Genomic DNA, 23,830 nt, shown 5'->3' on the forward strand with positions numbered 1-23,830 from the left:
ACTTGTGTATCTCTCTATCGCCACCTGTGCATAGAGATCTGTGTATCTCTCTATCGCCACCTGTGCATAGAGAATTGTGTATCACTCTATCGCCACCTGTGCATAGAGACTTGTGTATCTCTCTATCGCCACTTGTGCATAGAGATCTGTGTATCTCTCTATCGCCACCTGTGCATAGAGACTTGTGTATCGCTCTATCACCACCTGTGCATAGAGACTTGTGTATCTCTCTATCGCCACTTGTGCATAGAGATCTGTGTATCTCTCTATCGCCACCTGTGCATAGAGACTTGTGTATCGCTTTATCGCCACCTGTGCAGAGATCTGTGTATCACTCTATCGCCACCTGTGCATAGAGACTTGTGTATCGCTCTATCGCCCCCTGTGCATAGAGACTTGTGTATCTCTCTATCGCCACTTGTGCATAGAGATCTGTGATTCTCTCTATCGCCACCTGTGCATAGAGACTTGTGTATCGCTGTATCGCCACCTGTGCATAGAGACTTGTGTATCTCTCTATCGCCACTTGTGCATAGAGATCTGTGTATCGCTCTATCGCCACCTGTGCATAGAGACTTGTGTATCGCTTTATCGCCACCTGTGCATAGAGATCTGTGTATCTCTCTTTCACCACCTGTGCATAGAGACTTGTGTATCTCTCTAGCGCCACCTGTGCATAGAGACTTGTGTATCTCTCTATCGCCACCTGTGCATAGAGACTTGTGTATTTCTCTATCACCACCTGTGCACAGAGACTACTGTATCGCTTTATCGCCACCTGTGCATAGAGATCTGTGCATCTCTCTATCGCTACCTGTGCAAAGAGACTTGTGTATATCTCTACCGCCACCTGTGCATAGAGATCTGTGCATCTCTCTATCACCACCTGTGCATAGAGATCTGTGTATCTCTCTATCCTCACCTGTGCATAGAGATCTGTGTATCTATTTTCACCTGTGCATAGCGATCTATGTATCTATCGCTGCCTGTGCATAGGGATCTATGTATCTATCTCCACCTGTGCATAGGGATCTATGTATCTCTCTATTGCCACCTGTGCATAGCGATCTATGTATCTATCTCCACCTGTGTATAGGGATCTATGTATCTATCACCACCTGTGCATAGGGATCTATGTATCTATCGCCGCCTGTGCATAGGGATCTATGTATCTACCGCCGCCTGTGCATAGGGATCTATGTATCTATCGCCACCTGTGCATAGGTATCTATGTATCTATCGCTGCCTGTGCATAGAGATCTATATGTCTATCGCCACCTTTGCATAGGGCTCTATGTATCTCTCTATTGCCCCCTGTGCATAGAGATTTATGTATCAATCGCCCCCTGTGCATAGAGATCTATGTATCTATCGCTGCCTGTGCATAGAGATCTATATATCTATTGCCGCCTTTTCATAAGGCTCTATGTATCTCTCTATTGCCCCCTGTGCATAGAGATTTATGTATCAATCGCCCCCTATGCATAGAGATCTATGTATCTATAGCCTCCTATGCATAAGGATCTATGTATCTATCGCCACCTGTGCATAGGGATCTATTTATCTATCGCCGCCTGTGCATAGGGATCTATGTATCTATCGCCACCTGTGCATAGAGGTCTATATATCTATCGCTGCCTGTGCATAGAGATTTATGTATCAATCGCCTCCTGTGCATACGGATCTATGTATCACGTCTGGGCTAAGCTGGAGAACTTGAGGCGACTCTGACATAGCGCCTTGTGAAGATGAAGGGAGAAGCACTGAGAGTCCTCACATGCCATAACTGAGGGGCAGACTGAGTCCTGTCTCAGGACCCACGTCTGGGCTTCCATGGAGCACTTGAGGCGACTGACTCAGAAAAGCAATAACGTGGTATTGGAGCTCTTACAAGGCATGAAAAGTAGAGAAACAGGGGTCGTAGGTGTCTGACACTCGTGGTGAGGACAGGACCGGACTGGCAGGTGTCTGACACTCGTGGCAAGGAAAGGAACAGGACTGGTAGGTGTCTGACACCCGTGGTGAAGAAAGGATGAGGACAGGCAGGTGTTGTCCTTGGGTTGCCCTCAGTGGGTCCTCCTTGGGTTGCCCTCAGTTGGCCCTCCTAGGGTTGCCCTCAGTGGGTCCTCCTTGGGTTGCCCTCAGTGGGTCATCCTTGGGTTGCCCTGAGTGGGTCATACTTGGGTTGCCCTCAGTGGGTCATCCTTGGGTTGCCCTGAGTGGGTCATACTTGGGTTGCCCTCAGTGGGTCCTCCTTAGGTTGTCCTCAGTGTGTCCGTCTTTCGTTCCCCTCAGTGGGTTCCTCCTTGGGTTGCCCTCAGTTGGTCCTCCTTGGGTTGCCGTCAGTGGGTCCCTCTTGGGTTGCCCTCAGTGGGTCCCTCATGGGTTGTTCTCAGTGGGTCCTCTTGGGTTGCCCTCAGTGGGTTTCTCCCCCTTTGTCTTCAGTGGGTCCCTCTTAGGTTGCCCTCTGTGGGTTCCTCCTTGGGTTGCCCTCAGTTGGTACTCCTTGGGTTGCCCTCAGTGGGTCGCTCTTGGGTTGCCCTCAGTGGGTCCCTCTTGGGTTGTCCTCAGTGAGTCCTCCTTGGGTTGCCCTCAGTGGGTCCTCCTTGGGTTGCCCTCAGTGGGTCCTCCTTGGGTTGCCCTCAGTGGGTTCCTCCCCCGTTCTCCTCAGTGGGTCCCTCTTAGTTTGCCCTCAGTGGGTTCCTCCTTGGGTTGCCCTCAGTGGGTCCTCCTTGGGTTGACCTCAGTGGGTCCTCCTTCAGTTGCCCTCAGTGGGTCCTCCTTCGGTTGCCCTGAGTGGGTCCTTGTTGGGTTGCCCTCAGTGGGTCCCTCTTGGGTGGCCTTCAGTGGGTCCTTGTTGGGTTGCCCTCAGTGGGACCTCCTTGGGTTGCCCTCAGTGGGTCCCTCTTGGGTTGCTCTCAGTGGGTCCCTCTTGGGTTGCCCTCAGTGGGTCCCTCTTGGGTTGTCCTCAGTGTGTCCGTCTTTCGTTCCCCTCAGTGGGTTCCTCCTTGGGTTGCCCTCAGTTGGTCCTCCTTGGGTTGCCGTCAGTGGGTCCCTCTTGGGTTGCCCTCAGTGGGTCCCTCTTGGGTTGTTCTCAGTGGGTCCTCTTGGGTTGCCCTCAGTGGGTTTCTCCCCCTTTGTCTTCAGTGGGTCCCTCTTAGGTTGCCCTCTGTGGGTTCCTCCTTGGGTTGCCCTCAGTTGGTACTCCTTGGGTTGCCCTCAGTGGGTCGCTCTTGGGTTGCCCTCAGTGGGTCCCTCTTGGGTTGCCCTCAGTGGGTCCCTCTTGGGTTGTCCTCAGTGAGTCCTCCTTGGGTTGCCCTCAGTGGGTCCTCCTTGGGTTGCCCTCAGTGGGTTCCTCCCCCGTTCTCCTCAGTGGGTCCCTCTTAGTTTGCCCTCAGTGGGTTCCTCCTTGGGTTGCCCTCAGTGGATCCTCCTTGGGTTGACCTCAGTGGGTCCTCCTTCAGTTGCCCTCAGTGGGTCCTCCTTTGGTTGCCCTCAGTGGGTCCTTGTTGGGTTGCCCTCAGTGGGTCCCTCTTGGGTGGCCTTCAGTGGGTCCTTGTTGGGTTGCCCTCAGTGGGACCTCCTTGGGTTGCCCTCAGTGGGTCCCTCTTGGGTTGCCCTCAGTGGGTCCTCCTTGGGTTACCCTCTGTGGGTCCCTCTTGGGTTGCCCTCAGTGGGTCATCCTAGGGTTGCCCTCAGTGGGTCCTTCTTGGGTTGCACTCAGTGGGCCATCTGGTTGCCCTCAGTGGGCCCTCTGGCTGCTCTCAGTGGGTCCGCCTTGGGATGCCCTCAGTGGGCCCTCTTGGGTTGACCTCAGTGGGTCCTCCTTGGATGGCCCTCAGTAGGCCCTCTGGCTGCTCAGTCGGTCCGCCTTGGGATGCCCTCTGTGGGCCCTCTTGGGTTGACCTCAGTGGGTCCTCCTTGGATGGCCCTCAATGGGTCCTCCTTGGGTTGCCCTCAGTGGGCCCCTCTTGGGTTGTTCTCAGTGGGCCCTCCTTGGGTTGCCTTCAGTGGGCCCTCTTGGGTTGCCCTCAGTGGGCCCTCTTGGGTTGCCCTCAGTGGGTCCCTCTTAGGTTGCCCTCAGTTGGCCCTCCTAGGGTTGCCCTCAGTGGGTCCTCCTTGGGTTGCCCTCAGTGGGTCATCCTTGGGTTGCCCTGAGTGGGTCATACTTGGGTTGCCCTCAGTGGGTCCTCCTTGGGTTGCCCTCAGTTGGTCCTCCTCGGGTTGCCCTCAGTGGGTCCCTCTTGGGTTGCCCTCAGTGGGCCCCTCTTGGGTTGTTCTCAGTGGGCCCTCCTTGGGTTGCCTTCAGTGGGCCCTCTTGGGTTGCCCTCAGTGGGTCCCTCTTAGGTTGCCCTCAGTGGGCCCTCTTGGTTTCCCCTCAGTGGGTACTCCTTGGGTTGCCCTCGGTGGGTTCTCCTTGGGTTAACCTCCATGGCTCCTCCCTGGGTTGCCCTCAGTGGGTCCTCCTTAGGTTGCCCTCAGTGAGTTTATCCCCCGTTTTCCTCAGTGTGTCCGTCTTTCGTTCCCCTCAGTGGGTTCCTCCTTGGGTTGCCCTCAGTTGGTTCTCCTTGGGTTGCCGTCAGTGGGTCCCTCTTGGGTTGCCCTCAGTGGGTCCCTCTTGGGTTGTTCTCAGTGGGTCCTCTTGGGTTGCCCTCAGTTGGTTCATCCCCCATTGCCATCAATGGGTAATCCTAGAGTTACCCTCAGTGGGTCCTCCTTGGGTTGCCCTCAGTGGGTTTCTCCCCCTTTGTCCTCAGTGGGTCCCTCTTAGGTTGCCCTCTGTGGGTTCCTCCTTGGGTTGCCCTCAGTTGGTACTCCTTGGGTTGCCCTCAGTGGGTCGCTCTTGGGTTGCCCTCAGTGGGTCCCTCTTGGGTTGTTCTCAGTGGGTCCTCTTGGGTTGCCCTCAGTGGGTTTCTCCCCCTTTGTCTTCAGTGGGTCCCTCTTAGGTTGCCCTCTGTGGGTTCCTCCTTGGGTTGCCCTCAGTTGGTACTCCTTGGGTTGCCCTCAGTGGGTCGCTCTTGGGTTGCCCTCAGTGGGTCCCTCTTGGGTTGTCCTCAGTGAGTCCTCCTTGGGTTGCCCTCAGTGGGTCCTCCTTGGGTTGCCCTCAGTGGGTCCTCCTTGGGTTGCCCTCAGTGGGTCCTCCTTGGGTTGCCCTCAGTGGGTTCCTCCCCCGTTCTCCTCAGTGGGTCCCTCTTAGTTTGCCCTCAGTGGGTTCCTCCTTGGGTTGCCCTCAGTGGATCCTCCTTGGGTTGACCTCAGTGGGTCCTCCTTCAGTTGCCCTCAGTGGGTCCTCCTTCGGTTGCCCTCAGTGGGTCCTTGTTGGGTTGCCCTAAGTGGGTCCCTCTTGGGTGGCCTTCAGAGGGTCCTTGTTGGGTTGCCCTCAGTGGGACCTCCTTGGGTTGCCCTCAGTGGATCCCTCTTGGGTTGCCCTCAGTGGGTCCTCCTTGGGTTACACTCTGTGGGTCCCTCTTGGGTTGCCCTCAGTGGGTCATCCTAGGGTTGCCCTCAGTGGGTCCTTCTTGGGTTGCACTCAGTGGGCCATCTGGTTGCCCTCAGTGGGCCCTCTGGCTGCTCTCAGTGGGTCCGCCTTGGGATGCCCTCAGTGGGCCCTCTTGGGTTGACCTCAGTGGGTCCTCCTTGGATGGCCCTCAGTAGGCCCTCTGGCTGCTCAGTGGGTCCGCCTTGGGATGCCCTCAGTGGGCCCTCTTGGGTTGACCTCAGTGGGTCCTCCTTGGATGGCCCTCAATGGGTCCTCCTTGGGTTGCCCTCAGTGGGCCCCTCTTGGGTTGTTCTCAGTGGGCCCTCCTTGGGTTGCCTTCAGTGGGCCCTCTTGGGTTGCCCTCAGTGGGCCCTCTTGGGTTGCCCTCAGTGGGTCCCTCTTAGGTTGCCCTCAGTTGGCCCTCCTAGGGTTGCCCTCAGTGGGTCCTCCTTGGGTTGCCCTCAGTGGGTCATCCTTGGGTTGCCCTGAGTGGGTCATACTTGGGTTGCCCTCAGTGGGTCCTCCTTGGGTTGCCCTCAGTTGGTCCTCCTCGGGTTGCCCTCAGTGGGTCCCTCTTGGGTTGCCCTCAGTGGGCCCCTCTTGGGTTGTTCTCAGTGGGCCCTCCTTGGGTTGCCTTCAGTGGGCCCTCTTGGGTTGCCCTCAGTGGGTCCCTCTTAGGTTGCCCTCAGTGGGCCCTCTTGGTTTCCCCTCAGTGGGTACTCCTTGGGTTGCCCTCGGTGGGTTCTCCTTGGGTTAACCTCCATGGCTCCTCCCTGGGTTGCCCTCAGTGGGTCCTCCTTAGGTTGCCCTCAGTGAGTTTATCCCCCGTTGTCCTCAGTGTGTCCGTCTTTCGTTCCCCTCAGTGGGTTCCTCCTTGGGTTGCCCTCAGTTGGTTCTCCTTGGGTTGCCGTCAGTGGGTCCCTCTTGGGTTGCCCTCAGTGGGTCCCTCTTGGGTTGTTCTCAGTGGGTCCTCTTGGGTTGCCCTCAGTTGGTTCATCCCCCATTGCCATCAATGGGTCGTCCTAGAGTTACCCTCAGTGGGTCCTCCTTGGGTTGCCCTCAGTGGGTTTCTCCCCCTTTGTCCTCAGTGGGTCCCTCTTAGGTTGCCCTCTGTGGGTTCCTCCTTGGGTTGCCCTCAGTTGGTACTCCTTGGGTTGCCCTCAGTGGGTCGCTCTTGGGTTGCCCTCAGTGGGTCCCTCTTGGGTTGTCCTCAGTGGGTCCTCCTTGGGTTGCCCTCAGTGGGTCCTCCGTGGGTTGCCCTCAGTGGGTCCTCCTTGGGTTGCCCTCAGTGGGACCTCCTTGGGTTGCCCTAAGTGGGTTCCTCCCCCGTTCTCCTCAGTGGGTCCCTCTTAGTTTGCCCTCAGTGGGTTCCTCCTTGGGTTGCCCTCAGTGGGTCCTCCTTGGGTTGACCATAGTGGGTCCTCCTTGGGTTGCCCTCAGTGGGTCCTCCTTCGGTTGCCCTCAGTGGGTCCTTGTTGGGTTGCCCTCAGTGGGTCCCTCTTGGGTGGCCTTTAGTGGGTCCTTGTTGGGTTGCCCTCAGTGGGTCCTCCTTGGGTTGCCCTCAGTGGGTCCCTCTTGGGTTGCCCTCAGTGGGTCCTCCTTGGGTTACCCTCCGTGGGTCCCTCTTGGGTTGCCCTCAGTGGGTCATCCTAGGGTTGCCCTCAGTGGGTCCTTCTTGGGTTGCCCTCAGTGGGCCATCTGGTTGCCCTCAGTGGGCCCTCTTGGGTTGACCTCAGTGGGTCCTCCTTGGATGGCCCTCAGTGGGTCCTCTTTGGGTTGCCCTCAGTGGGCCCCTCTTGGGTTGTTCTCAGTGGGCCCTCCTTGGGTTGCCTTCAGTGGGCCCTCTTGGGTTGCCCTCAGTGGGCCCTCTTGGGTTGCCCTCAGTGGGTCCCTCTTAGGGGTCCCTCAGTGGGCCCTCTTGGTTTCCCCTCAGTGGGTACTCCTTGGGTTGCCCTCGGTGGGTTCTCCTTGGGTTAACCTCCATGGCTCCTCCCTGGGTTGCCCTCAGTGGGTCCTCCTTAGGTTGCCCTCAGTGGGTTTATCCCCCGTGTTCCTCAGTGTGTCCGTCTTTCATTCCCCTCAGTGGGTTCCTCCTTAGGTTGCCCTCAGTGGGTTTATCCCCCGTTGTCCTCAGTGTGTCTGTCTTTCGTTCCCCTCAGTGGGTTCCTCCTTGGGTTGCCCTCAGTTGGTCCTCCTTGGGTTGCCGTCAGTGGGTCCCTCTTGGGTTGTTCTCAGTGGGTCCTCTTGGGTTGCCCTCAGTTGGTTCGTCCCCCATTGCCATCAATGGGTCGTCCTAGAGTTACCCTCAGTGGGTCCTCCTTGGGTTGCCCTCTGTGGGTTCCTCCTTGGGTTGCCCTCAGTTGGTACTCCTTGGGTTGCCTTCAGTGGGTCGCTCTTGGGTTGCCCTCAGTGGGTCCCTCTTGGGTTGTCCTCAGTGGGTCCTCCTTGGGTTGCCCTCAGTGGGTCCTCCTTGGGTTGCCCTCAGTGGGTCCTCTTTGGGTTGCCCTCAGTGGGTCCTCCTTGGGTTGCCCTCAGTGGGTTCCTCCCCCGTTCTCCTCAGTGGGTCCCTCTTGGGTTGCCCTCAGTGGGTCATCCTAGGGTTGCCCTCAGTGGGTCCTTCTTGGTTTGCCCTCAGTGGGCCATCTGGTTGCCCTCAGTGGGCCCTCTGGCTGCTCTCAGTGGGTCCTCCTTGGGATGCCCTCAGTGGGCCCTCTTGGGTTGACCTCAGTGGGTCCTCCTTGGATGGCCCTCAGTGGGTCCTCCTTGGGTTGCCCTCAGTGGGTCCTCTTGGGTGGCCCTCAGTGGGTCCTCCTTGGGTTGCCCTCAGTGTGTCCTCCTTGGGTTGCTCTCAGTGGGCCCTCCTGGGTTGCCCTCAGTGGGGCCTCTTGGGTTGCCCTCAGTGGGTCCTCCTTGGGTTACCCCCAGTGGCTCCTCCTTGGGTTACCCCTAGTGGGTCCTCCTTGGGTTACCCTCAGTGGCTCCTCCTTGGGCTGCCCTCTGTAGGACCTTCTTGGTTTGCCCTCTGTGGTTCCTCCCCCCTTGCCCTCAGTGGGTCCTTCTTGGGTTGTCCTCAGTGGGTACCTCTTGGTTTGCCCTCAGTGGGTTCCTCCCCCGTTGCCCTCAGTGTGTCCTCCTTGGGTTGCCCTCAGTAGGTCCTCTTGCCCTCAGTGGGTCCCTCTTGGGCTGCCCTCAGTGGGTCCCTCTTGGGTTGCCTTCAGCTGCCTCCAGCCCCTGGAAGTGGACCCTCTGGTCCTCATTGCACTGATCCCAGTTGGTTCCCTTTGGTTGCCCTCAGTAGGTCCGTCTCGCAAACCCTCAGTTGCCCCCGACCCCTGACGTTAGTTCAGCTGGACACTAGGTTTGGTATCAGTTGGGTCCCCAGGGGTTTGGCTCATGCTCCCTGTTGCAGTGGCCCTCGGGTGCCCTCCAGCCCTGCCCTCAGTGACCTCCAGCCCTGCCCTCGGTGCCCCGCCAGCCCTTCCCATCCTGCCCCTCACCCTGCCCTCGGTGCCCCTTCAGCCCTTCCCTTGGTGCCCTCCAGCCCTGCCCTCGGTGCCCCTCCAGCCCTTCCCTCGCTGCCCCTTCGCCCTGCCCTCGGTGCCCCTCCAGCCCTTCCCTCTGTGCCCTCCAGCCCAACCCTCTGTGCCCTCCAGGCCTGCTTTTGGGCCCTTCACGTGACCTTGGGGCCCTCCAACCGTTCACTAAGGGCCCTCCAGCCCTGCCCTCGGTGACCTTCAGTCCTGCCCTCGGTGCCCCTCCAGCCCTTCCCTCACTGCCTCTCTGCCCTGCTCTTGGTGCCCCTTCAGCACTTCCCTCTGTGCCCTCCAGCCCTACCCTTGGTGCCCTCCAGCCCTACCCTCGGTGCCCTCCAGCCCGGCCTTTGGGCCCTTTACCTGACATTGCGGCCCTCCAGCCCTGCCCTCCATGCCCTAACCTCGTTGCCCTCCAGCCCTTCCTTCGATGCCCTCCAGCCCTACCCTCGGTGCCCTCCAGCCCTGCCTTTGGGCCCTCCACCTGACATTGGAGCCCTCCAGCCCTGCCCTCCGTGCCCTTACCTCGGTGCCCTCCAGCCCTTCCTTCGATGCCCTCCAGCCCTACTGTGAGAAGGTGGCCTGATATATGCTGTCCACTAGTTCTAGTGGGCACCTTGTATCAGTCCAAACAACCCCTTATGGTGAATGGTTAAAGACAACCTTTATTGAAAGCTATCCTAGTGGTAGCTATGGAGAGCAGCCTTCAGGCTAAGTCTTGAAGGAATGTAAAGCAGCTTGTTTTACCAGTCTATAATCTCTTGAATGATCAAATCAAAGGACAACCACACCAGGTATATATTCAAAATATATGTATTTAAGATAAAACACACCCCTCTAGTCTCTTTATGAGACAGGAGTTCGAAGTACTTTGTTTACAAGTTAGCAATTATCAGTAATAGCACAAATACACATTTGGGCTCTAGGGGCGTTCCAAACCATATACCAAAAAAAGGTATAAGAACCACGACTGGGATAGACACAAGGCCTAGAGCCTGTAGAATCGCTGGGACCCCAAGGAACCACCCAAGGTAGTGACACAGGGGACCCACGGGGACTGTATGCAGTGTGAGAACACAACCGCGGGTTCCCGTTATCTTCTATGGGCAATGTTGCGGTTGGAATTTTAAAGATTAGGGACACTTAGAATCGAGTCAGGACCAAACCCTTTTGGACTTAAGAAGTTCTAGGGCTAACACCCACGGGAGCACCAGAGTACTCGAGTTACCTCACCCAGGGAAGCCGGGTGCATAGGTGTCTTTTGGTGTCGGGTCGCTTCGTCGATTGCAATAGAAGCCTGCAAAGAACTGCTGCCGTGAAGAGGAGAAGTGTCCGAAGAGATCCAAGCCTGGATCTGGGATGTAAGGAACCTGAAAGCAGAGGGGACAGAGTCTGGGTCACTAGCCAGTGACCTAGGGCAGGATGGACCAATGCCCACAGATGTCGGGTGCTTCAGGTGAGTTGATGGGTGTCTTGACTCTTCAGCCACGAGGTCCAGGAGGCGTCGACAAACTCCATGAGCCGGATTCGAGCTGTCCCACGAAGTCTGTCGAGTGCTGCGGTTTTGGGGACCAGAATGGACCCAAAAAGCCTTGGCAACGGCAAGTCACAGGAATTCAGAGAAAGGACTGCGGTGCAAGGTCTGAGGGACTCACCCAGCGAGGGTAAGTCAGGGCTTGTCTGGAGCAACCAGGAAAGCCCAATTAGAAGAGGAGTTGCCTTCGTGGGTGTTGGACTTGGCCCTTCTGGCAGGTTCACCCCTGAACTTTTTGCCTTTTATTGGTGACTTGGTGTGGTGATTTTCTTGGTTTCTGCGCACTTTCCCTGTGTCCCAGGATAAAGTGCCTGCGTGCTCTGAGTGCATGTGGTGAGATAGGCCTGCCCTCCCATAGGAATGCATGGGGAATGTATGTGTCCCTAGTAGTTCCTGATGCGTGGGGTGTGCAGGCCCGAGTTTGGTATGTGCGGACTCGTGGGAGTGAATGCTGCGCGATGATGTGTGCGGCATGCATGTACCTAGTGTGGAAGTGCCACTTCTAGAAGTGGGCACTTCTGTGTGCAGTGCGTCTGGCGTGTGATTGGCTGGAGCTGGCTGGTGAGCCTGGCTCCAGGAGTCTGGTTGGGTCTGCCCCAGTGGTGAGTGTGAGATTAGCATGCTGATGGGTGGGAGGAGTACACCTGGGTCCTGAATAGGGCAGGGTTTTCCACACACAATGCTGGCCCCGCCCCCTGTGGTGCGACTGACGACCCTAGCCCTGCCAGTGAATAGAGTGAGGGGCTGAGCACATCAAGGGTGCTCCCCAACCAGCTGCGACTGGTTTTCCCCCTCACCCTGAACCCAGACAAAGGGATTTGGTGTATAAAAAGGGGCTGTGTCCCCTTACAAAATGTTCTTGTTCTAACTCGAATCTACCAGGGGCGTGCTGCTGCTGGGGCCCAGGGGAAGGCTTGCCTCCCTGGGCCCTGCCCAGCCCCTGGATGCCAGATGGACTTACTGGACCTTTTTCCTTGGCTGGGAGCTGCTTTGCTCCCTTTTCTAATGCCCAGGACTGATTAGAACTTTTCCCTTTGCCAAGGCTTGTTACAGCCTACCAAGGGCCCTGGGAGCGCGTGGGCCTCGCAGCACGGCGCTGCACAACGAGCAAGAGAGAGGGAATCCCCAGCGTAGGGATTCCCCCATGATGCGTGCTTTCGCGGGTGCCCACCCCGCTTCTTTGGTCGTTAATAGCGGGAGCCTACTCCGCTTTATGTTAAGTATATGCGGGTGCCCACCCCGTGACTTTGCCCGTGATGATCGCGGGTGCCCACCCCACGTCATGGCCGCCTTCTTAATATTTCTCACGTCGCGGGTGCCCACCCCGCGACGTAACTGTCTCCTCAATCACCGCTGTGGCCCGAGTCGCGGGAGAACCGGAAGCCAGGCAGCCCGCGCCAAGACGTGGGCGGGGCTTGGCCCAGCGCGAGGGAAGTTCCGGCCAGCGAGCCGGGAAGCGGAAGAAGCCATTGTCTTCCACCGGGGCTCCCGAGAGCGAGGGAGAGCCCCGGGTGACCAGCTGAAGTAAGGAGGCGTGGTTGCGGGCCGAGAGGGGCTCCCAGGGTGTTGAGAGAGCCCCGCCCGTTGCACCGGTGAAGCCTGCGGCGATAGTGGTGGCAGCTGAATCCTCGGTGAGGCTCTCATGAGCAAGAGAGAGCCCCGCCTGCTGCCTGCTGCATCTGGAGAGGAGTCCCCCCTGAGAACAGCCCGGTGAGTAAGAAGGGGCTGGGGGGGATGCTCCGTATGGCCTCTGGTTGGTGCCTGATTGAGGCACGATGCGGTAATGCCAGTTTCGAGCGGCCCCGTCTTGCAGCGGGCCGCTCCCACGTTATTCTGGGCAATCTTATGGTTTGGGCCCACGAGGCTCCCACAGGGGCCATCAGTAGTCTAGAGCCAGAGGGCTCCAACGCTCGGGGCCCCAGTTAATCACGGAGCCAGTGCGCTCCAGAGGGGCTATGTATTTCCAGAGCCAGATGGCTCCAACAAGGGGGCATTATTGTTTCTAGAGCCTAGGTGGCTCCAACGTTGTGACAGTGTATCAAGGACCATTGGAGGGCCCATGCCTCATTTTACTTCCACAGCTGCGCAGCACTTAGTGCCAGCTGCAGCGTTTAGGCCCTGTTCTTGTCTCCAGCTGCCCAGCAAGTAGTGGGCAGCTGCTACGTTTAGGTTCTGGCGCAACCTGGACTATAATGTGATTTTGGTGCTAGGAAATGTACGGTGTAATATGTTTTGCGCACCTTGTGTTCATGCTTATGGGGTTGGGAAATGTACTGTGTATAGTATATTTTGCGCTCCCTGTATTTCATACCTCTAGATAGGATTTCTGCCTAGGAGGTTGTTTTACCTTGTTTAGGTTGATGGTAGGGAGAATGTACTTCCCTGTGTTATGTACGCCCCTAGTGTAGGTATACTTAGGTGGCTAGGTCTAAGGCGTTAGACTTGCGAGAATTGCATAATGTGATTTATGCCCCGGTGATGGATGCAGGATAGGTTTTATACTTAATGCTAGTGTGATGACGCTGAGGTCATTATTGCGCCAGTAGATACTGGTTATGTTCTACATGTACACTTGGTAACTTGTGTTATGTTCTAAGAGTGCTAATTCCTGACAGTGGTCCATGTGGCCCTGTCCCCTGTACATATAATCCCTTGTAAATTCTGCCCGTGCCTGTTGGCACATTGTAGAGTGTGTGTTTTTATCTAATGTGTTGTGTATAATACAAAGGCTATTTTTATAGAATACCTTGTGTGGAGTTTCTTTTGTGGTGGGCCTTGGGTGTTGTTGCTGGGTGCGCGCGCAAACGCTTTACACATTGCCTCCGGGATAAGCCTGACTGCTCGTGCCAAGCTACCAAGGGGGTGAGCAGGGGTTATCTTTGGCGTGTAACTTCCTTGCCCTGACTAGAGTGGTGGTTTCTGCCTGACTTTGGCGCAAGCCTTAGCCAACCAGAAATCGCCATTTCTAACAGTGGGGACCTGCTAGCCAACGGGCTAGTGATCGCAAAGGAGCCTCGAGCAGTCACACTTGAAGCTGGCCCACGGGTCACTCCTCAAGTGGAGGCCAACAATCTTGGGTGCCGGAGGTGCTCAAGGCTGGGGCTACTCGGAGCCCAAAGCACAACTTCGAGAACGTCCAGGAAGATAGTGATGCTGCAAAATTTCACGGTGTCCAGGGGTCACGGTTCCACATCACCCACGATAGCCACCGGCCTCAGCTTTGCTGTGGACTCAGGGTAGCCTCAGGGAAGTCTGGAAATCCACCTCTGGTGATGCAAAGACCTCGGCGTCCGGCGGGAGCTTCAGCGATGCAGACCGGTCAGTTGCTTCTTTGGTGCCTGCCAAGCAGGGGAGTCACTCCTTGCGCCCAAGGGTGATTTCTTCCATCTTCTAGTTGTGATAGAAAGTCGAATGTCCAGGATATATGTTGCAGAGTTTCGTCCAGGGTAATCTAAAGTCCAAGGGACTGGATTCCTATACTTATACTAAGCTTAGGGGATGGACTAACTTTAAGGCCCCACCTATGTGTTTGTTTGGAAAGAGGGGTGGTTACACCCATTTCCTTTGTCCAGTTTCGTGCCAGAGCAGGGGCAGGTAGCCCCTGCAACCGGTTTGAACTGGACTATGCATAGGGACACCAAATGTGCCCCAGTGCAGGACTTCAAAGCACCAGGGAGTGCTCCCACCCAGCCCCAATAAACATCTGCCTGTCTGGGGAGGTGGTTACACCTCCCTGCGACAGGAAACCTATTGTCCAGGCCTCCCCTGCCGGAGTTTTGGTCAGCAGCAGGAGGCCAGACCCGTGTCTGTGGCAGAGGCATCCATTTTGTGATGCCAGGGCTCAGAAAAGTCCTACCGGGTTTGACCAGTGTGAACATGTCTCTCCCTCTAGAAGGGTGGAATGCTACCCCCGCCGCCAGAACTGGCGGGGGGGGGGGGGTAGTCTTCCAAAGCGGTTGACACCAAACGCAACATGTTTTAATGTAGCCATTCCAAAGTCAGCAGTTACCGCGACGTTATAATGCATTTAAGAGTATATGGTATGGCTGTATCACAGAACAGCCATAAGGAAGTATTTCCGAAAGCTGCAGAGGGGCTCAGCTCATGCTTGGGCACCCTCTCACACAAAACCAAGCACTCTGCCGTCAGGAATGTCAAGGCCTGCCATAGGAGTGGCTTATAGATTTATATGTGTCTGCATATATAGGTGGGTATAGGTAGCCTATACCATTGTAAGGGGTGCAAGCACACCCTTACCCAGGCTGCAGTGGCAGACCTGTGGTGCCATTTTGGAGTGCTTCTCAGGGGTGGCATAATACATGCTTCAGCCCCTAGTAGGTCTCTGAGGTACCTATGCCCTAGGTACATAGTATACCATATACTAGGGGCTTATAAGGCACTCCAGAATCCATTTAGATATGTACCTAATGTACATGGAAACCATTTTAGAGAGGAAGCAGCTAGGCTGTGGTCCTGATTAGCAGGGCCACAGCCAGACTAAGGTTGAAAAACAGTGAAACACCAGCAAAAAGTGGGGGTACGCATGTGAAGCAGATCCTACTCTCCTACACCTACCCTCAGTTGCCCTCCAGCCCTAACCTCGGTTGTCCTACAGCCCTGCCCTCGGTTTCCTCCAGCCCTGCCCTCGGGTGCCCTGCCCTGGGTGACCTACAGCCCTGCCCTCAGGTGCCCTCCAGCCCTACCCTTGGGTGTCCTACAGCCATGCCCTTGGTGTCCTCCAGCCCTGCCCTCGGGTGCCCTCAGCAGGTCCTCCTTGGGTTGCCCTCAGTGGGCCCTCTTGGGTTGCTCTCAGTGGGTCCCTCTTGGGTTGCCCTCAGTGGGTCCTCCTTGGGTTGCCCTCAGTGGGCCCTCTTGGGTTGCCCTCAGTGGTCTCTCTTGGGTTGCCCTTAGTGGATCCCTCTTGGGTTGCCCTCAGTGGGTCCTCCTTGGGTTGCCCTCAGTGAGTCCTCCTTGGGTTACCCTCAGTGGCTCCTCCTTGGGTTACCCTGAGCTGCTCCTCCTTGGGTTACCCTCCGTGGGTCCTCCTTGGGTTACCCTCAGTGGTTCCTCCTTGGGTTTCCCTCTGTGGGTCCTCCTTGGGTTGCCCTCTGTGATTCTTCCCCTGTTGCCCTCAGTGGGTCCTTCTTGGGGTGCCCTCAGTGGGTCCCTCTTGGTTTGCCCTCAGTGGGTCCTCCTTAGGTTGCCCTCAGTGGGTCCTGTTGACCTCAGTGGGTTCCTCTTGGGCTGCCCTCAGTGGGACCCTCTTCGGTTGCCCTCAGTTGCCTCCAGCCCCTGGAGCTGGACCCTCTGGTCCTCATTGCACTGGTTCCACTTGGTTCCCCTTCGGTTGCCCTCAGTTGCCCTCAGTAGGTCCACCCCGCAAACCCTCAGTTGCCCCCGGCCCCTGAAGTTAGTTCATCTGGACACTAGGTTTGGTATCTGTTGGGTCCCCAGGGGTTTGGCTCATGCTCCCTGTTGCAGTGGCCCTCGGGTGCCCTCCAGCCCTGTCCTCGGATGCTTTCTAGCCCTGCCTTTGGGTGCCCTCCAGCCCTGCCCATGGGTGCCGTCCAGCCCTGCCCTCGGTGACCTACAGCCCTCACTCTGGGCCCCTCCAGCCCTGCCCACGGGTGCCCTTCAGCCCTGCCCTCGGTGACCTCCAGTCCTGCCCTCGTTGCCCTCCAGCTCTTCCCTCGCTGCCCCTCTGCACTGCCCTTGGTGCCCCTCCAGCCCTTCACGCGGTGCCCTCCAGCCCTACCCTCGGTGCCCTCCAGCCCTACCTTTGTGCCCTCCACCTGACCTTGGGGCCCTCCAGCCCTGCCCTCCGTGCCCTTACCTCGGTGCCCTCAAGCCCTTCCTTCGATGCCCTGCAGCCCTGCCCTCAGGTGCCCTCCAGCCCTACCCTCGGGTGTCCTACAGCCCTGCCCTTGGTGTCCTCCATCCCTGCCCTCGAGTTGCCTGCCCTTGGTGCCCTCCAGCCCTGCCCTTGGTGCCCTCCAGTCCTGCCCTCGTTGCCCCTCCAGCTCTTCCCTCGCTGCCCCTCCGCACTGCCCTTGGTGCCCCTCCAGCCCTTCACGCGGTGCCCTCCAGCCCTACCCTCGGTGCCCTCCAGCCCTACCTTTGTGCCCTCCACCTGACCTTGGGGCCCTCCAGCCCTGCCCTCCGTGCCCTTACCTCGGTGCCCTCAAGCCCTTCCTTCGATGCCCTGCAGCCCTGCCCTCAGGTGCCCTCCAGCCCTACCCTCGGGTGTCCTACAGACCTGCCCTTGGTGTCCTCCATCCCTGCCCTCGAGTTGCCTGCCCTTGGTGCCCTCCAGCCCTGCCCTTGGTGCCCTCCAGTCCTGCCCTCGGGGCCCTCCAGTCTTGCCCTCAGGCCCTCCAGCCCTGCCCTCTAAGCCCTCCAGACCTGCCCTCGGTGCCCTGCCCTCGGTTCCCCTCCAGCCCTGGTATCTGGACCCTCCAGCCCTGCTCTCTGGCCTCTCCAGCCCTATCCTTGGTGCCCCTCCAGCACTACCCTCGGTGCCCTCCAGCACTACGCTCGGTGCCCTCCAGCACTACCCTCGGTGCCCTCCAGCCCTACCCTCAGTACCCCTCCAGCCCTACCCTTTGTGCCCTCCAGCCCTGCCCTCAATGCCCTACCCTCGGTCTCCACCAGCCCTCCCCTCGGTGCCCTCCACCCCTGCCCTCCATGCCCTACCCTCGGTCTCCACCAGCCCTCCCCTCGGTGCCCTCCACCCCTGCCCTCCAGCCCTGCTCTCTGGACCGTCCAGCCCCGTTCTTAGGAGCCCCCAGCACTGCCCTTTTGCCCGGGGCCCTCCAGACCTGCCCTCGGTGCCTCCCAGCCCTGCCCTCTGTGCCCTGCCCTCGGTGCCCTCTCCTCGGTGCCCTCCAGCCCAGCCCTCTTTGCCGCCCAGCCTTGCCCTCGGTGCCCTCCTGCTCTGCCCTGAGTCTCCTCCAGCCCTGCCCTCAGTGCCCTCCAGCCCTGCCCTCAGTGCCCTGCACTTGGTGCCCCCCAGCCCTGCACTCGGTGCCCTCCAGTCCTACCCCCAGGGGCCCCACCAGCCCTTCCCTCGGTGCCCTCCAGCCCTGCCATCAGGTGCCCTTCAGCCCTGCCCTCGGTGCCCTCCAGTCCTGCCCTTGGTGCCCTGCCCTCAGGTGCCCTCCATCCCTGCCCTCAGTGCCCTGCCCTTGGGGCCCCCCGCATTGCCCTCGGTGCCCTCTAGCCCTACCCTTGGTGCCCTCCAGCCCTGCCCTCTGTGCCCTCTAGCCCTGCCCTCAGTGTCCTCCAGCCCTGCCCTCGGTACCCTCCAGCCCTGCCCTCAGGTGCCCTCCAGCCCCACCCTCAGGGCCCCTCCAGGCGTACCCTCAGGTGTCCTCCAGCGCTGCCCTCGGTGCCCTCCAGCCCTGCCCTCGGTGCCCTCCAGCCCTGCCCTCAGTGCTCTGCCCTCAGTGCCCCTCAGGCCTGCCCTCAGTGCCCTCCAGCCCTGCCCTCCAGCCCTGCCCTCAGTGCCCCCCAGCCCTGCACTCGGTACCCTCCAGCCCTGCCCTCAGGTGCCTTCCAGCCCCACCCTCGGGGTCCCTCCAGCCCTACCCTCAGGTGCCCTCCAGCGCTGCCCTCGGTGCTCTCCAGCCCTGCCCTCAGTGCCCCCGAGCCCTGCCCTCAGTGCCCTCCAGCCCTGCCCTCAGTGCCCTGCCCTCCAGCCCTGCCCTCCAGCCCTGCCCTCAGTGCCCCCCAGCCCTGCCCTCGTTACCCTCCAGCCGTGGCCTTGGTGCCCTCCAGCCCTGCTCTCAGTGCCCTCCAGCCCTACCCTCAGTGCCCTGCCCTCCAGCCCTGCCCTCGGTGCCCTGCCCTCGGTGCCCTGCCCTCCAGCCCGACACTTGGTGTCCTGCCCTCGGTGCCCTGCCCACGGTGCCCTATCCTCCAGCCCTGCCCTTGGTGTCCTGCCCTCCAGCCCTGCCCTTGGTGTCCTGCCCTCGTGCCCTGCCCTCCATCCCTACCCTCAGTGCCCTGCCCTCCAGCCCTGCCCTTGGTGCCCTGCTCTCGGTGCCATGCCCTCGGTGCCCTGCTCTCCAGCCCTGCCCTCGGTGTCCTGTCCTCGGTGCCCTGCCCTCGTTGCCCTGCCCTCCAGCCCTGCCCTTGGTGTCCTGCCCTCGTGCCCTGCCCTCCAGCCCTACCCTCAGTGCCCTGCCCTCCAGCCCTGCCCTTGGTGCCCTGCCCTTGGTGCCCTGCCCTCCAGCCCTGCCCTTGGTGTCCTGCCCTCGGTGCCCTGTCCTCCAGCCCTGCCCTTGGTGCCCTGCCCTCAGTGCCCTCCAGCCCTGCCCTCGGTGTCCTGTCCTTGGTGCCCTGCCTTCGATGCCCTCCAGCCCTGCCCTCTGGGGGTACCTGCTCGCGGGTCGCTGTCTTTGATGGGCACCTTGGCCTTTTGCGCGTCCTTGGCTTTGGCCGCGGCCATGCTGGTGGTCGTGGTGTCCCCTCTGGTATGAACCCGGCTCGGCCCGGCTGCCCTGCGCTAGGGGTACCCCCTGATGCTGCTGCCGCGATGTGCCGCAGGTCACAGGGCTCGTCTGCTCGGTGCTGCCTGTTGCTGCTGGCCCTCCCTGTCTGCCTCTCCGGCCCTTCGGTCTGTCTAATGACAGGCCTGTGGTCAGTGCGGCGCAGCCGTCGCCATGGATACGGTTGTGAGGGAGCCCTGCCCTGGTGGCGTGACAAGACTTGAGGGGGCCCCTCCCTGACCCACCACCCAGCACTTTAGCACATTAGCTGAACCCCCCCCCCCCCCTGCAATTCGGGGGCTGCGGGGAGTCGTATTACACCACTGCCCTGCCCATCTGTGGCCCCAGCAGGCCCTCGGGCCCGGCGTCCTACACTACCCACCCACCCCCCCCCCCCCCAGGGCCCCCTCCCTCTAAACACACCCTGTGTGGGGCAGGGCCGCCTCTGAGCCTCATCCTGTGTGTGAGGGAAGGGGGTGCGCTGCGCTGCGCTCAGGGACAGGGCACCCCAACACTCTGCCCTCCCCCCTCCCTCGGCGGTACCTACACTACCCACCCGAAGCTCGGGCACTCCATGGCCTGAGGAGGCAGGCATGACCCCTCCGACGCCACCAGAGGCTGTAGCATGACAGGGATGACCCCCACCCACAGCCCACGCTGCCCCCCCCCCCCCAACGTAGAGTAGGGCCACCAGCCACCTCAACCCCCTGAAGAAACTCAGGCAAACATGAAACCGGGACACGTTGTGTGGGAGGGGGCCACAGAAGGACTCGGAGTACGGTGTGACCCCCTGGGGAGTCCATGGGGTGAGCGGTCTGTAACAAGGAGGTGTGCGCCCCCTGTGGTTCACCATGGAGTAGACGTGGGCCCCTGTGGGACGCCCTGATGTCTGCAGTAGGCATGCGCCCCCTATGGGTCTCCCTGGTGTCTGCAGTAGACGTGCGCCCCCTGTGGGTCTCTCTGTTGTCTGAAGTAGATGTGCGCCCCCTGTGGGTCTACCTGATGTCTGCAGTAGGCATGCGCCCCCTGTGTGTCTCCCAGGTGTCTGAAGTAGGCATGCGCCCCCTGTGGGTCCCCCTGGTGTCTGCAGTAGACGTGCGCCCCCCTGTGGATCTTCCTGGTGTCTGCAGTAGACGTGCGCCTCCTGTGGGTCTCCCATGTGTCAGCAGTAGACGTGCGCCCCCTGTGGCTCTCCCAGGTGTCTGCAGTAGACGTGCGCCCCCTGTGGGACTCCCTGGTGTCTGCAGTAGACATGCGCCCCCTGTGGGTCTCTCTGTTGTCTGAAGTAGACGTGCGCCCCCTGTGGGTCTACCAGATGTCTGCAGTAGGCATGCGCCCCCTGTGGGTCTCCCAGGTGTCTGCATTAGGCATGCGCCCCCTGTGGCTCTCCCAGGTGTCTGCAGTAGACGTGCGCCCCCTGTGGGACTCCCTGGTGTCTGCAGTAGACATGCGCCCCCTGTGGGTCTCTCTGTTGTCTGAAGTAGACGTGCGCCCCCTGTGGGTCTACCAGATGTCTGCAGTAGGCATGCGCCCCCTGTGGGTCTCCCAGGTGTCTGCATTAGGCATGCGCCCCCTGTGGGTCCCCCTGGTGTCTGCAGTAGACGTGCGCCCCCCTGTGGGTCTCCCATGTGTCAGCAGTAGACGAACGGCCCCTGTGGGTCTCCCAGATGCATGCAGTAGGCATGCGCCCCCTGTGGGTCTTCCTGGTGTCTGCAGTAGATGAGCGCCTCCTGTGGGTCTCCCTGGTCTCTGCAGTAGACGTGCGCCCCCTGTGGGTCTCCCTGGAGTAGATCTGCGACCCCTACGGGTCACCCTGGAGTAGACGTGCGCCCCCTGTGGGCCTCACAGGTGTCTGCAGTAGACGTGCGCCCCCTGTGGGTCTCCCTGATGTCTGCAGTAGGTATGCGCCCCCTGTGGGTCTCACTGGTGTCTGCAGTAGACGTGCGCCCCGGTGGGTCTCCCTGGAGTAGATGTGCACCCCGTGCGGGACTCCTGGTGTCTGCAGCAGACGTGCGCCCCCTGTGGGTCTGCCTTTTGTCTGCAGTAGAAGAGCACCCCCTGTGGGTCTCCCAGGTGTCTGCAGTATACGTGCGCCCCCTGTGGGTCTCCCTGGAGTAGACGTGAGCTTCGTGTGGGGCTCGCTGGTGTCTGCAGTAGACGTCTGCCCCCTGTGGGTCTTCCTGGTGTCTGAAGTAGACGTGCACCCCCCTAGTGTCTACAGTAGACGTGGGACCCCTGTCGGTCTCATGTGTTTGCAGTGACCTGCGCCCACTGTGGGTCTCCCTGGTGTCTGCAGTAGAAGAGCGCCCCCTGTGGGTCTCCATGGTGTCGTCCGTAAACGTGCGCCCCCTGTGGGTCTCCCTCATGTCTGCAGTAAACGTGCACCCCCTGTGGGTCTCCCTCGTGTCTGCAATAGACGTGCGCCCCCTGTGGGTCTCCCTCGTGTCTGCAGTAAACGTGCACCCCCTGTGGGTCTCCCTCGTGTCTGCAATAGACGTGCGCCCCCTGTGGGTCTCCCTCGTGTCTGCAATAGACGTGTGCCCCCTGTGGGTCTCCCTCGTGTCTGCAATAGACGTGCGCCCCCTGTGGCTCTTCCTGGGGTCTGCAGTAGACGTGCGCCCCCTGTGGGTCTCCCTCGTGTCTGCAATAGACGTGCTCCCTCTGTGGGTCTCCCTCGTGTCTGCAATAGATGTGCGCCCCCTGTGGGTCTCCCTCGTGTCTGCAATAGACGTGCGCCCCCTGTGGGTCTCCCTCGTGTCTGCAATAGACGTGCTCCCTCTGTGGGTCTCCCTCGTGTCTGCAATAGATGTGCGCTCCCTGTGGCTCTTCCTGGGGTCTGCAGTAGACGTGTGCCCCCACTAGTTTCTACAGTAGATGTGCGCCCCCTGTGGGTCTCCCTGGTGTTTGCAGTACACGTGTGCCCCCTGTGGGTCTCCCTGGTGTCTGCAGTGGACCTGCGCCCCCTGTGGGTCTCCATGGTGTCTGCAGTAGACGTGCGCCCCCTGTGGGTCCACCTGGTGTCTGCAGTACACTTGTGCCCCCTGTGGGTCTCCCTGGTGTCTGCAGTGGACCTGCGCCCCCTGTGGGTCTCCATGGTGTCTGCAGTAGACGTGCGCCCCCTGTGGGTCCACCTGGTGTCTGCAGTAGATGTGCGCCCCTGTGTGTCCACCTGGTTTCTGCAGTAGATGTACGACCCCTGTGGGTCTCCCTTGTCCGCAGTAGACGTGCGCCCCCTGTGGGTCCACCTGGTGTCTGCAGTAGATGTGCGCCCCTGTGGGTCCACCTGGTTTCTGCAGTAGACTTGCGCCCCCTGTGGGTCTACCTGGTGTCTGTTAGTAGACGTGCGCCCCTGTGGGTCCACCTGGTGTCTGCAGTAGAAATGCGCCCCCTGTTGGTCTTCCTGGTGTCTGTAGTAGACGTGGACCCCTGTGGGTCCACCGGGTTCTGCAATAGAACTGCTCCCCCTGTTGGTCTTCCTGGTGTCTGCTGTAGAAGTGCGCCCCCTGTGGGTCCACCTGGTTTCTGAAGTAGAAGTACGCCCCCGGTGGGTCTCCCTGGAGTAGACGTGCGCCCACTGTGGGTCTCCCTGGTGTTTGCAGTAAACGTGCGTGTTAGAAGGCGACCTCAGAGGGGCCCGGAGGGGGCCCTGACTGGCCTGAGACCAACCCTCGAGGTATCGTAGCCGGGCACTGGCGGGAGACTCCTCAGGGGAGGAATCTCGTATCTAGGATCGTACACTCGGCACCACACGACAAAGAGACACAACACCGAGAGTTCTTAAGAGCAAATCTTTATCAGATCGGAGTGGTAAGATCTTTATGATCCGCAAGGCAATATATATACAAGTGGAGCGCGGGCTCACAAAGTCTTGGAGGGGGGTTAGGAGGTAGCGGGACAGTCTTTGGGGGGAATGGATCAAATGCAGGAGCGTATCCGGCGCACAGCTCACAATCCTCGAGCTGGGGGATACGCTTGTCGTCGTGGGGTCCGGCGGGACCAAGGGGGTCTGTGGGCACTGCGAGATACTCAGCAGGCTCGAGTACAAGTTCGGAGGTCTTACAATCTTCAGGGAGCCGCGAGTCACTCAGCAGGGCTCAAGCATAAGTTCGGAGGTCTTACGATCTTCAGGGAGCCGCGAGTCACTCAGCAGGGCTCAAGCATAAGTTCGGAGGTCTTAAGATCTTCAGGGAGCCGCGAGTCACTCAGCAGGGCTCAAGCACGAGTTCGGAGGTCTTACAATCTTCAGGGAGCCGCGAGTCACTCAGCAGGGCTCAAGCACAAGTTCGGAGGTCTTACGATCTTTCAGGGAGCCGCGAGTCACTCAGCAGGGCTCAGGTGGTTCCAAGGCGAATCTGCCGGACAGTCCCAGAGCACCCCTTGTTATAGGGCGACTCCTCTTTGATGTCCGGAGTCTGTGCAGGCAGGGGTCTTGTCACCTGGGGGTCGCTTGTTGGGGGTTTCCTGCCATTGTCCTTTGATCCTTTCAGGGCCGGGTCGGGAGGAGCCCCAGACACCCAGCAGGCGTGGAGCCAGCCCTCAGGGAGGCCGGCAGGTCGATCGAAACCCACCGTCCCAGGGAAGCGCAGAGGTGTGATGGAACTGCTCCTCCCTCTCTCATCCCAAGGGGGGCGCGATGTCCTCCAGCCGGAGTGGCGCCTGTAGGCTAGGGTCGCGCTGGGGCCGGGCGGCCATCTTGGTGCATGCAGTGGGCACGCGGGCCCGGGGTGGCCGAAGGAGGAAGGCCTATGGACGGGGGAAGTCCGGGTCGGGTGCGTGTGTTCTGGTGGGAAGGATCGGC

General features: G+C 59.8%; 1 protein-coding gene across 2 annotated transcripts in view; it reads right to left on the minus strand.

The window, feature by feature from the left end:
- The window catches only part of AK1 (adenylate kinase 1), a 189,498-nt gene that overhangs the window by 122,716 nt on the left and 42,952 nt on the right, over positions 1–23,830 (minus strand). Inside the window, exon 1 of one of the 2 annotated variants that reach the window (XM_085614142.1) lies at positions 18,923–19,138. The exons of the other annotated variant lie outside the window; for it this stretch is intronic. Within the exon in view, the coding sequence (XP_085470268.1) occupies positions 18,923–18,992 (70 nt within the window). The 5' untranslated portion in view covers positions 18,993–19,138. Of the gene's footprint in view, positions 1–18,922; positions 19,139–23,830 lie in introns of those variants that run through there. 2 annotated transcript variants of the gene reach the window in all.

The sequence above is a fragment of the Triturus cristatus genome, chromosome 1_2, assembly GCF_964204655.1.
Source record: "Triturus cristatus chromosome 1_2, aTriCri1.1, whole genome shotgun sequence".
Classification (NCBI taxonomy): domain Eukaryota; kingdom Metazoa; phylum Chordata; class Amphibia; order Caudata; family Salamandridae; genus Triturus; species Triturus cristatus.